Source organism: Salvelinus fontinalis, chromosome 34, assembly GCF_029448725.1.
Source record: "Salvelinus fontinalis isolate EN_2023a chromosome 34, ASM2944872v1, whole genome shotgun sequence".
NCBI classification, from domain to species: domain Eukaryota; kingdom Metazoa; phylum Chordata; class Actinopteri; order Salmoniformes; family Salmonidae; genus Salvelinus; species Salvelinus fontinalis.
In genome coordinates, this window is record NC_074698.1 from 28,823,704 (window position 1) to 28,837,394 (window position 13,691).

The following is a 13,691-nucleotide window of genomic DNA, read 5'->3' on the forward strand; positions in this document are numbered from 1 at the left end:
CCTGCCTCCTCTTCAGATGTTTGGATTAGCAACTTCTGTGTCAAACAGGCCTTTGTTCTCTGTTTGACTTTTGTTCAACTGCATTGTCAGGATCGTATGTCATTCTGTCTGACTCTGACACCAGTGACATTTAAGAAGACGATAGATAAGACATCATGGAATATGGACTAAAGGACTAGCTATTTCTTCTCCCAGTTTCTGTGAAACAATCTTTAAAGTGAAGTGAAACATTCACAGAGACACATCTGATGGATCTTTATGTGTTTCGGCCTTTTCAAAACAATCTTTAAAAAAAACTTCTCAGTGCTTATATGGAAACACACAAACAGCTGCTGTAACTGACTAGGGAGACGAGTAGCCAGAGTACAGTCACTGACTGGTGAAAGAGGTGTGACCGGCTGACCACTGGCCCTAGTGTTTCACATAACCCCTGTGCACTGATCTGGAAATAGGTCACACATAGAATTAACTCTGGGTCAATCAGGGTGACAAAGTGGCCCCCTGGCACGTATAGAGCACTTGAGAGGGAATTTGTGTTTGTGTGTGCCCATGAACATGGGTGTATGTGTGTGTGTGAGTGTGTTGACTACTTACACAACGAGCCATTCAAAAAGTGGTGGTGTCCGTCTCCCATCACGTGGTCTTTTACATTCATGCTCCCACAGTAACTAGAATGAGCTGCAACACAACACACTATTAATAATCATATTTACATACCAAAACTTTTCATTCTGCAGGCGAGTGTCGACCAAGAGCGTGTGACGCATTGTATATTTCGACACACAAGAGAAGGTAAGAGGGAAATTTGCATGTCACCAAGGGAACCAACCAAAGTGGAAAGAAGACCATTTGTTTATGAAGTAATCAAGAGGACCTGTATTAAACCAGAGATGGATGAAGAGAGAAAACAGACAGACAGAGGGAGAAAACAAAGATGAGTGACATGCAGTGAGGTGGTACAGGAGTTCTGTCTGTCTCTTTAAGAAGTATGGAGGACCGTTTCAGTGATGAGCATACAGTCGTGGCCAAAAGTTTTGAGAATGACACAAATATTAATTTCCACAAAGTTTGCTGCTTCAATGTCTTTAGATATTTTTTGTCAGATGTTACTATGGAATAGTGAAATATAATTACAAGCATTTCATAAGTGTCAAAGGCTTTTATTGACAATTACATGAAGTTGATGCAAAGTCTCAATATTTGCAGTGTTGACCCTTCTTTTTCAAGACCTCTGCAATCCACCCTGGCATGCTGCCAATTAACTTCTGGGCCACATCCTGACTGATGGCAGCCCATTCTTGCATAATCAATGCTTGGAGTTTGTCAGAATGTGTGGGTTTTTGTTTGTTCACCCGCCTCTTGAGGATTGACCACAAGTTCTCAATGGGATTAAGATCTGGGGAGTTTCTTGGCCATGGACCCAAAATATCAATGTTTTGTTCCCCGAGCCACTTAGTTATCACTTTTGCCTTATGGCAAGGTGCTCCATCATGCTGGAAAAGGCATTGTTCGTCATCAAACTGTTCCTGGATGGTTGGGAGAAGTTGCTCTCGGAGGATGTGTTGATACCATTCTTTATTCATGGCTGTGTTCTTAGGCAAAATTGTGAGTGAGCCCACTCCCTTGGCTGAGAAGCAACGCCACACATGATTGGTCTCAGGATGCTTTACTGTTGGCATGACACAGGACTGATGGTAGCGCTCACCTTGTCTTCTCCGGACAAGCTTTTTTCCGGATGCCCCAAACAATCGGAAAGGGGATTCATCAGAGAAAATGACTTTACCCCAGTCCTCAGCAGTCCAATCCCTTTACCTTTTGCAGAATATCAGTCTGTCCCTGATGTTTTTCCTGGAGAGAAGTGGCTTCTTTGCTGCCCTTCTTCACACCAGGCCATCTTCCAAAAGTCTTCGCCTCACTATGCGTGCAGATGCACTCACACCTGCCTGCTGCCATTCCTGAGCAAGCTCTGTACTGGTGGTGCCCCGATCCCGCAGCTGAATCAACTTTAGGAGACGGTCCTGGAGCTTGCTGGACTTTCTTGGGGGCCTTGAAGCCTTCTTCACAACAATTGAACCGCTCTCCTTGAAGTTCTTGATGATCTGATAAATGGTTGATTTAGGTGCAATCTTAATGGCAGCAATATCCTTGCCTGTGAAGCCCTTTTTATGCAAAGCAATGATGACGGCACGTGTTTCCTTGCAGGTAACTATGCTTGATAGAAGATGAACAATGATTCCAAGCACCACCCTCCTTTTGAAGCTTCCAGTCTGTTATTCGAACTCAATCAGCATGACAGAGTGATCTCCGACCTTGTCCTCGTCAACACTCACACCTGTGTTAACGAGAGAATCACTGACATGATGTCAGCTGGTCCTTTTGTGGCAGGGCTGAAATGAGGTGGAAACGTTTTTGGGGGATTTAGTTCATTTGCATGGCAAAGAGGGACTTTGCAATTCATCTGATCACTCTTCATAACATTCTGGAGTATATGCAAATTGCCATCATACAAACTGAGGCAGCAGTTTTGTGAAAATTAATATTTGTGTCATTCTCAAAACTTTTGGCCACGACTATACAGAGGTAGATGGACAGAGCTGGAGAGAGAGGCTCAGATGGACAGAGCTGGAGAGAGTGGCTCTGAAGACTGAAATAGAGTTATCTGTGGTGAAACTACACAGTAGAAAACAGCATCTGTACATACTGTGGAGAGAAGCATTCCTCTACATTATAATCCACCAAACCATTACTATACATGCACAGTTAACCTTATGCCCAGCCTTCACAGATAGGTTTTCACAGACACAGAAATGCAAAGACCAAGAGCTTGAGAAAGAAAAGTCGTGTCGGCAGACAGTGGAAATAGAGGGCTGGAAAAAAGAGGGTCACTGAGGTGGGGACTGGTCAGCGTTGATGATCGATGACCTTTGACCCATGTCTCCTGATCTCAGGTCGGCGGTGGGTCAGGTACCTTTGCCTTCGTAGCCGTTGGCCCTGTAGCCCATCATCCTGTGGAGAGTGGTCTGCTTAAAGAGCCAAGAGACACGGGACGCGCTGGAGGAGACAGCCCGTCTGGCCCTGTCTAAGAGGGATGCCAGGACACCTAGTGACACAACCATACCACACATCAAAGGTCAGGTCAGACAATCTGTCTGTTAAAACACCGTCCCCTTTCCAGCCTGGGACCAGATCAGTATTTTGCTTTATTTAGCCGACTACTCAGACTAGTATAATTTTGTATTTTTGCTTCATTTAAACAACTCATCTGACTAATGTTAAGGCCCATACAGATCTGGGACCAGGCTATTCCATTTCCACCTCCAACGTCACACTGGGAAGAGACAGGAGTGGAAATCCCTTTGAATCTTAAAAATATATATTTTTATAGCACTATTACGATTAACCAGTCCCTTGAGACTATCAGGTTGAACAGCTTTGAATAAATCAAACCATGAAAGACAGTAAAAAAAAGAAGGAGAGAGAGATGGGTGGGAAGGGAAGTAGTATAAGGGGGAATTCAGTGAGGTAAAATTTGCAGATAGAAATACAATGAATAGAGCTGATATGATGCCCAATTCTGCACCATATATGTTCTACATAATGCATTTCTACGCAAACATTTTGTAAAGTTGCGCCCCTCTGAACAGACTCCAGTAGTAAGCATCTCGTATACCTTTGCCTGAGTGGCTCCTGGCCCTAGTGCCCAGCCACAGAACATTCTGGAAGAGCAGTGTCACCAGGGACACTATAGGGGCCAGGGCTCGTCTGCTGTAGTGGACACATGTGTTAGAGACTGACACCAGGAGACCTAGACAGAGAAAGGACGGCAGGTTAGTTAACTTAGCCGGACATATAAAAGGTGGAGAAATGGGTCCTTCTCCTAAGTGGAAACCCACGTAGCGTCAGCACTAACAAGCAAACAGAAACAGAGAAACACATAAGAAATGGCTGGTTGACTGATCATTTTAACTTATTTTGGTCTTCTAACAGGACTCAGAGATTTTATAAATTAAGGAAACAGTGTGATATGCACAGATTTGTAAACCATCAAACAGAAAGAACCTCCTGTTTACCTTTTTCCTAGGAGAGGAACACTGGGTCATGTTCATTAGGGAATGCAACAGAAAGCGTTTTGCAATAGAAAATGAAATGAGCGTCCAGGTTGTCCCTCCATGTTTCAGTCTGTTTTCTTCCATTTGGTGCCTAATGAACACAACCCTGTTTCACTCCCCAGTCAGTTGTGTGCACACTAGGTACGGTTCTCACCTGTCTTGCTCCTCTGACTCTTGACCGTGCAGTATAAACTGGAGGATGAGGCTGATGATGCTGAGATGGCGGCAGCAGCTGCTGCAGCAGAGGCAGCCTGAGATGAGGAAGAGGATGAAAGGGCGGAGGCAGCTGCTGCAGCAGAGGCAGCCTGAGACAAGGAAGAGGAGAAGGTGGCGGCAGCTGCTGCAGCAGAGGCAGCCTGAGACGAGGAAGAGGAGGTGGCGGCAGCTGCTGCAGCAGAGGCAGCCTGAGACGAGGAAGAGGAGGAGTAGGTGGTGAGAGCTTCTTTCCTCTCAGAGTGTATGGAACAGTCTTTACAGATGTAACCGTTGGCGACCATGGCGTGGCTGTGCGACACAGTGTTGACGCCGCCGTTCGCACCCGTTGAGCTGTGGTCCGTCCTTGAACTCCTCCCTGGGGGAAACACACACAAGAGGAACATTTTTAAGAACAACTCTGACTAGAAAACCATTTCTTCATATATTTCTCATCAATCCATTTATATGGTCTCAAAATATCATTATTTTGCACATCAGAGCTAGCCTTAAAGCAAGCCTGTGTTTACTTCCTGGAAAAGTGTTGTGATGATGCGCAATAAAAGATCACTACCCGGGTGAATGCTCACAAATATCATTAGAATGAATGGTGAAGTCTCACCTTTCAGATTGGTATCCTGATCTGAACCTAGAGGAAATAAAGCATTATCAAATCATCCAAGCCAGCGAGAGATCATTGAATACTGATTCATTAATTGTATTGGGTCACACGGGTAATAACACAGCTAATCTCTGTAAAACCACATCAAAGGGATTAAATGGAGAGATTATACAATCAGCTTGCCCCGTCTCTCCCCTGGTATTCCCACAAACCATTCATCAGTCCTGCCTTACATATCAGATAGACACACAAACAACAAACTGCAGTAATTCAAATTAGCATGCTAGCTAGTTATCTTAAACTGCTACAGTCCTAGTTTTACCTCTTATATTCTATTGCGGTTGACTGGTCCTAGACCTGTGCTTTAGCCATTAGACTGTCTGACGATACCTGTCATGTCAAGCCAACGATAGTCAGAGGAGTTGGCTAATGCACATACCATACAGGTCTGGGACCAGAATAGAGCTAATAAATCCTCTCTATCAAACGTAACCCTTCCTCTGATCGTATGACCCATGCCCTGCCCTTTCCTCTTGGACTGACCCCAGTAGCCGTCTGTGGTAGTAGTGGTGGTGGATCGCTGGCGGAGGCTGGACTGGTCCAGGATGGAGGATAGCAGGGAGGCATCGCTGGCAGTGGTGCAGCCCGTAGAGGGAGTGTTGGTAGTGGAGAAGGAGAGGGTCTTGCGTGGCGTCTGGTTCAGGGACATGGACTGGTTCAGGGACTGGTTCAGGGACAGGTTCAGGGACTGGGACTGGTTCAGGGACTGGTTCAGGGACTGGTTCAGGGACAGGGAGCTGGAGGCAGACTGCTGCTGCTTTCTGCTCCTCACCATCCTGAGAGACAGGAGAAAGATTGGTAAATATAGAAGTCAGTGTGTGCCTGTCTCTGTGTGTATCTGCCTCCGTGTGTATCTGCCTCTAGCTGCCTCTGTGTGTATCTGCCTCCAAGTGCATCTGTGTGTACATGTTTAATGTTAATATATGGCTAATGTTTCTAACTTTTGTGTCTGCATGAGTGCGTTTGTGTGTGTGTCCATTGACTCCCTTCCCCTGTGTAGTGTTACCGTGACTCTCTCTGACTGGACCCTGTGTAGTGTTACCATGACTCTCTCTGACTGGACCCTGTGTAGTGTTACCATGACTCTCTCTGACTGGACCCCGTGTAGTGTTGCCATGACTCTCTCTGACTGGACCCTGTGTAGTGTTACCGTGACTCTCTCTGACTGGACCCTGTGTAGTGTTACCATGACTCTCTCTGACTGGACCCCGTGTAGTGTTACCATGACTCTGACTGGACCCTGTGTAGTCTGACCATGACTCTCTCTGACTGGACCCTGTGTAGTGTTACCGTGACTCTCTCTGACTGGACCCTGTGTAGTGTTACCATGACTCTCTCTGACTGGACCCTGTGTAGTGTTACCATGACTCTCTCTGACTGGACCCTGTGTAGTCTGACCATGACTCTCTCTGACTGGACCCTGTGTAGTCTGACCATGACTCTCTCTGACTGGACCCTATGTAGTCTGACCATGACTCTCTCTGACTGGACCCTATGTAGTGTTACCATGACTCTCTCTGACTGGACCCTGTGTAGTCTGACCATGACTCTCTCTGACTGGACCCTGTGTAGTGTTACCATGACTCTCTCTGACTGGACCCTATGTAGTCTGACCATGACTCTCTCTGACTGGACCCTGTGTAGTCTGACCTTGACTCTCTCTGACTGGACCCTGTGTAGTCTGACCATGACTCTGTCCGACTGGACCCTCCGCTGCTGTGGTTCTGGGAGGAGAAGTCAGCCAGTCTGTCGTTGCCATAGAGACCGCCCGTGGTCTGCAGACGCAGGCTCCGCCGCGACATCCTGGGCGAGTTGAACACTGGAGCGATCTGATGCACCTTCTCAAACTCTAGGGCCACAGTCGAGTAGCTGGAGCTAAGAACAGAAGGAGAGGGAAAGAGAGAGAGAGAAGAAAGAGAGAGCAGGAGAAAGAGATGAGAGGAAGAGAGGAGATGACAAGAGATTGGAATAGTGAGATGGCAAAGAAAGAGAGGAAAGAGAGGACAGGGGAAGAGATGATACAGTGTGATATAGCAAGGGAGAAAAATGAGATGGATAGAAAGAGGGATGGATAGAAAGAGAGGGATGGATAGAAAGAGAGGGATGGATAGAAAGAGAGGGATGGATAGAAAGAGAGGGATGGATAGAAAGAGAGGGATGGATAGAAAGAGAGGGATGGATAGAAAGAGAGGGGGAGGGAGGAAAGGAGAGAGAAAGAGAGAAGTGTGGTGAATGTAGGTACTGTATGACTCAGTCACAGTGCCTGAGCTTCTTATCATTTGCTGTAAGCCTATCAGAGGCCTTGGTCTGAATCAGACCAGCACTTATGTGGTTTCAGCTTACCTCAACATGAAATCAACAACCCTCTCCCTCTGAGTCAGTCAGGACCACTATTCATAACAGTTAACTTATTCATTATCACCTAAAAGGCTAAACTGATCCCAGATCAGCACTCCTACTCTAAGAGCTTTATTAATGCAGGCCCAGGGCTTAGTTAACATGCCATGATTAATACGGACATTCCCAACTTCCTCCCATCCATTGACTGTATCTTAGTCACACATATAAACTAGAGAGACACTATGTTTTGTAAACAACAGCAACACAGCATTGGGGTAGTTTTGTAAACAACAGCAACACAGCATTGGGGTAGTTTTGTAAACAACAGCAACACAGCATTGGGGTAGTGTTGTAAACAACAGCAACACAGCATTGGGGTAGTTTTGTAAACAACAGCAACACAGCATTGGGGTAGTTTTGTAAACAACAGCAACACAGCATTGGGGTAGTTTTGTAAACAACAGCAACACAGCATTGGGGTAGTTTTGTAAACAACAGCAACACAGCATTGGGGTAGTTTTGTAAACAACAGCAACACAGCATTGGGGCAGTTTTGTAAACAACAGCAACACAGCATTGGGGTAGTTTTGTAAACAACAGCAACACAGCATTGGGGTAGTTTTGTAAACAACAGCAACACAGCATTGGGGCAGCTGTAGCAGCTCAGTAGAGAGAGAATGTTACCACAGGAACTGTTCCTGGAGCTGAACACTGGGCTCGCAGGAAATGACTCACCCAATAAACACGAGGAAAAATACAAATGGAGAAAGAATGAGGAATGTGTGTGAAAGAGGAGAGAGGAACCCAGACAGATATATAATGGAATGGATAAGGACACTGTATACCAGTCCTGTGTGGTTTACTTGGTAGAACATGGTGCTTGCAACACCAGGGTTGTGGGTTCATATCCCATGGGGAACCAGTATGAAAATATATGTACCTTTTGGAAAAGATCATGTAAATGTAAAATAATATACCAGTTTGAGCCAGTAAGATGTGGAGTGGAGACGGAATGTAAATATTGTGAATATAGAATTGGACACTTCTGCAGCGGAAGCTAGAAACTCTCTCTCTGACTGACTCATACCAGACCACACCCCTTGGCTGAGGATGCAGGCAGGGCCAAGACCAGCGCCAACATTCCATCATAGAACACATCTAAATCATTATTGCCACATTGGCTCTTAGAAACAGACCCTTTCAGAGAGTATACTTGAGTCTTGTCTATTGCTTGTACACACACACACACACACACACACACACACACACACACACACACACACACACACACACACACACACACACACACACACACACACACACACACACACACACACACACACACACACACACACACACACACACACACACACACACACACACACAAAGGTACCAACAATCGTGACTTGATGCTAAACACACAGCAGTAGGGTAATATTCTCCTACAGTAGTTTGTGTCTCCTCTCCTTTGTATGTGGGTCATCTAAAACCCCTGACAGACAAGCAGGGCGGTTGAGGAGGAGAAAAGCATCTTAGCTGACTGACTGTGTTCAAGAACTTCCCTTCCTGTAATGGAGATGGGAGGCGGGAACAAAATGTAAACACAAACACATGGTCTCATTCAATGTTGCAACTACAACAGTGAGTCCATAAGACTAAACTCTGAACAACAACATGTGGCAGCCATTTAAAACAATGCAACACAGAAGGAAGAATAGGGGGTGGGCCCCACACACGGCCAGGCTGTCCTCAGATGCCACTCCTTCTCTAAAGGCCCCCAACATATAAACAGGGGCTCTGGCTGTAGAGGCCTCCTCCATCAGTCAATCCCCAGGCCTGTGTGTGTTGTGTCCTCCTGGCCCTAAAACCTCAGGATTACACCATCCCATCCAGAGCCAATTATGGGCTTTGCTTTCCTCCTCCTGCCTGCTGCTCCACCTGGCTCTCTTACACACACCAACACCTCTCAATGTGACTGTGTGCTCTTCCGGGGAGTGTGTGTGCTCTTCTTACACACACCAACACCTCTCAATGTGACTGTGTGCTCTTCCCCAGATTGTGTGTATTCTTCCCGGGGAGTGTGTGTGCTCTTCCGGGGGGGGTGTGTGCCCACTACAGATCATGCTAGAGGCCACACCAGGTTAGATGGGATATTAGCAGAGAGTTGTCTATGTTGTTAACCCCACACACTATTTTAAAGGCCTAGTGCAGTCAAAAATGAGATTTACTTGTGTTTTATATACTGTATATGAGGTTGGAATAATACTGTGAAATTATAATAATGCCCTTTTAGTATAGGAGCTGTCTGAAAAGACTGCCTGTTTCGGTGGGATGGAGTTTTGGAATGCCTGATGACATCACCTGGCAGTAAATTTGTTAATAGACCAATAAGAGAAGAGAGTTTCAAACCTCTCTGCCAATAACAGCTAGTTGCTAAGAAGCAATTTTTTGTTTATTTCTGTCCATTTTAATTGAAAACAATCACAGTAAGATACTTATTTGTTCCCCAGAAATGATTTATTATTGAGATGACAACGGCTGCATTGGACCTTTAAGAATACCATGTGTCTCCTGTTCCCCACTCCATGTTATGTGGACTTTCTCCTGTTCCCCACTCCATGTTATGTGGACTGTCTCCTGTTCCCCACTCCATGTAATGTGGACTGTCTCCTGTTCCCCACTCCATGTTATGTGGACTGTCTCCTGTTCCCCACTCCATGTTATGTGGACTGTCTCCTGTTCCCCACTCCATGTTATGTGGATTGTCTCCTGTTCCCCACTCCATGTTATGTGGACTGTCTCCTGTTCCCCACTCCATGTTATGTGGACTGTCTCCTGATCCCCACTCCATGTTATGTGGACTGTCTCCTGTTCCCCACTCCATGTTATGTGGACTGTCCCCTGTTCCCCACTCCATGTTATGTGGACTGTCTCCTGTTCCCCACTCCATGTTATGTGGACTGTCTCCTGTTCCCCACTCCATGTTATGTGGACTGTCTCCTGTTCCCCACTCCATGTTATGTGGACTGTCTCCTGTTTACCCCAACATCCTAATACCCTGGCTAGGGGCGGTGTCTCCTGTCTACCCCCAACATCATAATACCCTGGCTAGGGGCGGTGTCTCCTGTCTACCCCCAACATCCTAATACCCTGGCTAGGGGCGGTGTCTCCTGTCTACCCCCCAACATCCTAATACCCTGGCTAGGGGCGGTGTCTCCTGTTTACCCCAACATCCTAATACCCTAGCTAGGGGCGGTGTCTCCTGTCTACCCCCAACATCCTAATACCCTGGCTAGGGGCGGTGTCTCCTGTCTACCCCCCAAAATCCTAATACCCTGGCTAGGGGCGGTGTCTCCTGTCTACCCCCCAACATCCTAATACCCTAGCTAGGGGCGGTGTCCCGTGTCTACCCCCCAACATCCTAATACCCTAGCTAGGGGCGGTGTCTCCTGTCTACCCCCAACATCCTAATACCCTGGCTAGGGGCGGTGTCTCCTGTCTACCCCCAACATCCTAATACCCTGGCTAGGGGCGGTGTCTCCTGTTTACCCCCAACATCCTAATACCCTGGCTAGGGGCGGTGTCTCCTGTCTACCCCCAACATCCTAATACCCTGGCTAGGGGCGGTGTCTCCTGTCTACCCCCAACATCCTAATACCCTGGCTAGGGGCGGTGTCTCCTGTCTACCCCCAACATCCTAATACCCTGGCTAGGGGCGGTGTCTCCTGTTTACCCCAACATCCTAATACCCTGGCTAGGGGCGGTGTCTCCTGTTTACCCCAACATCCTAATACCCATGCTAGGGGCGGTGTCTCCTGTCTACCCCCAACATCCTAATACTCCTGTCTACCCCCAACATCCTAATACCCTGGCTAGGGGCGGTGTCACCTGTTTACCCCAACATCCTAATACCCTGGCTAGGGGCAGTGTCTCCTGTCTACCCCCCAACATCCTAATACCCTGGCTAGGGGCGGTGTCTCCTGACTACCCCAACATCCTAATACCCTGGCTAGGGGCAGTGTCTCCTGTCTACCCCCCAACATCCTAATACCCTGGCTAGGGGCGGTGTCTCCTGTTTACCCCAACATCCTAATACCCTGGCTAGGGGCGGTGTCTCCTGTCTACCCCCAACATCCTAATACCCTGGCTGGGGGCGGTGTCTCCTGACTACCCCCAACATCCTAATACCCTGGCTAGGGGCAGTGTCTCCTGTCTACCCCCCAACATCCTAATACCCTGGCTAGGGGCGGTGTCTCCTGTCTACCCCCAACATCCTAATACCCTGGCTAGGGGCGGTGTCTCCTGTCTACCCCCAACATCCTAATACCCTGGCTAGGGGCGGTGTCTCCTGTTTACCCCAACAACCTAATACCCTGGCCAGGGGCAGTGTCTCCTGTCTACCCCCCCAACATCCTAATACCCTGGCTAGGGGCGGTGTCTCCTGTCTACCCCCAACATCCTAATACCCTGGCTAGGGGCGGTGACTCCTGTCTACCCCCAACATCCTAATACCCTGGCTAGGGGCGGTGTCTCCTGTTTACCCCAACATCCTAATACCCTGGCTAGGGGCGGTGTCTCCTGTCTACCCCCAACATCCTAATACCCTGGCTAGGGGCGGTGTCTCCTGTCTACCCCCAACATCCTAATACCCTGGCTAGGGGCGGTGACTCCTGTCGACCCCCAACATCCTAATACCCTGGCTAGGGGCGGTGTCTCCTGTTTACCCCAACATCCTAATACCCTGGCTAGGGGCGGTGTCTCCTGTCTTCCCCCAACATCCTAATACCCTGGCTAGGGGCGGTGTCTCCTGTTTACCCCAACATCATAATACCCTGGCCAGAGGCGGTGTCTCCTGTCTACCCCACAACATCCTAATACCCTGGCTAGGGGCGGTGTCTCCTGTCTACCCCCCAACATCCTAATACCCTGGCTAGGGGCGGTGACTCCTGTCTACCCCACAACCTCCTAATACCCTGGCTAGGGGCGGTGTCTCCTGTCTACCCCCAACATCCTAATACCCTGGCTAGGGGCGGTGTCTCCTGTCTACCCCCCAACATCCTAATACCCTGGCTAGGGGCATTGTCTCCTGTCTACCCCCAACATCCTAATACCCTGGCTAGGGGTGGTGTCTCCTGTCTACCCCACAACATCCTAATACCCTGGCTAGGGGCGGTGTCTCCTGTCTACCCCCAATATCCTACTACCCTGGCTAGGGGCGGTGTCTCCTGTCTACCCCCCAACATCCTAATACCCTGGCTAGGGGCGGTGACTCCTGTCTACCCCACAACCTCCTAATACCCTGGCTAGGGGCGGTGTCTCCTGTCTACCCCCAACATCCTAATACCCTGGCTAGGGGCGGTGTCCCGTGTCTACCCCCCAACATCCTAATACCCTGGCTAGGGGCGGTGTCTCCTGTCTACCCCCAACATCCTAATACCCTGGCTAGGGGCAGTGTCTCCTGTCTACCCCCAACATCCTAATACCCTGGTCTTCTGTTTACCCCCCAACATCATAATACCCTGGCTAGGGGCGTTGTCTTCTGTCTACCCCCCAACATCCTAATACCCTGGCTAGGGGCGGTGTCTCCTGTCTACCCCCAACATCATAATACCCTGGCTAGGGGCAGTGTCTCCTGTCTACCCCCCAACATCCTAATACCCTGGCTAGGGGCGGTGTCTCCTGTCTACCCCCCAACATCCTAATACCCTGGCTAGGGGCGGTGTCTCCTGTCTACCCCCAACATCATAATACCCTGGCTAGGGGCGTTGTCTTCTGTCTACCCCCCAACATCCTAATACCCTGGCTAGGGGCGGTGTCTCCTGTCTACCCCCAACATCATAATACCCTGGCTAGGGGCGTTGTCTTCTGTCTACCCCCCAACATCCTAATACCCTGGCTAGGGGCGGTGTCTCCTGTATACCCCCAACATCATAATACCCTGGCTAGGGGCAGTGTCTCCTGTCTACCCCCCAACATCCTAATACCCTGGCTAGGGGCAGTGTCTCCTGTCTACCCCACAACATCCTAATACCCTGGCTAGGGGCGGTGTCTCCTGTTTACCCCCCCAACATCATAATACCCTGGCTAGGGGCAGTGTCTCCTGTCTACCCTGTCTACTACCCTCCAGAACAACACACCAGACCCTGCACTATACTACCCTCCAAAACAATCACACACAGCAGAGCAGTTTCCTATACTAGGCCTCACTGAGTGTGTGTGTGTGTATGTGTGTGGGTGTGTGTGTGTGTGTGTGTGTGTGTGTGTGTTGACCCTAATGGTCTGCAGTCTCCAGCATTTCTGTTTTAATCTTTCCTTTCTAATTAGGCCAGGGACAGACTCAGACCTGGTACAATAGGTTAATGGACAGC

General features: G+C 48.6%; 1 protein-coding gene across 7 annotated transcripts in view; it reads right to left on the reverse strand.

Annotated features, from left to right (window-relative positions):
- LOC129833664 (SUN domain-containing protein 1-like) overlaps positions 1-13,691 on the reverse strand; it is a 48,329-nt gene that overhangs the window by 12,771 nt on the left and 21,867 nt on the right. For 3 of the 7 annotated variants that reach the window (XM_055898392.1, XM_055898390.1, XM_055898387.1), the window contains 7 exons: positions 6,634-6,858; positions 5,467-5,759; positions 4,924-4,950; positions 4,264-4,680; positions 3,671-3,805; positions 2,969-3,100; positions 595-678 (listed from right to left, as the gene is read on the reverse strand). In XM_055898392.1, the coding sequence (XP_055754367.1) occupies positions 595-678; positions 2,969-3,100; positions 3,671-3,805; positions 4,264-4,680; positions 4,924-4,950; positions 5,467-5,759; positions 6,634-6,785 (1,240 nt within the window). In that variant the 5' untranslated portion in view covers positions 6,786-6,858. Of the gene's footprint in view, positions 1-594; positions 679-2,968; positions 3,101-3,670; positions 3,806-4,263; positions 4,681-4,923; positions 4,951-5,466; positions 5,760-6,345; positions 6,859-13,691 lie in introns of those variants that run through there. The other 4 variants (XM_055898389.1, XM_055898388.1, XM_055898393.1 and 1 more) reach the window with 4 other exon arrangements.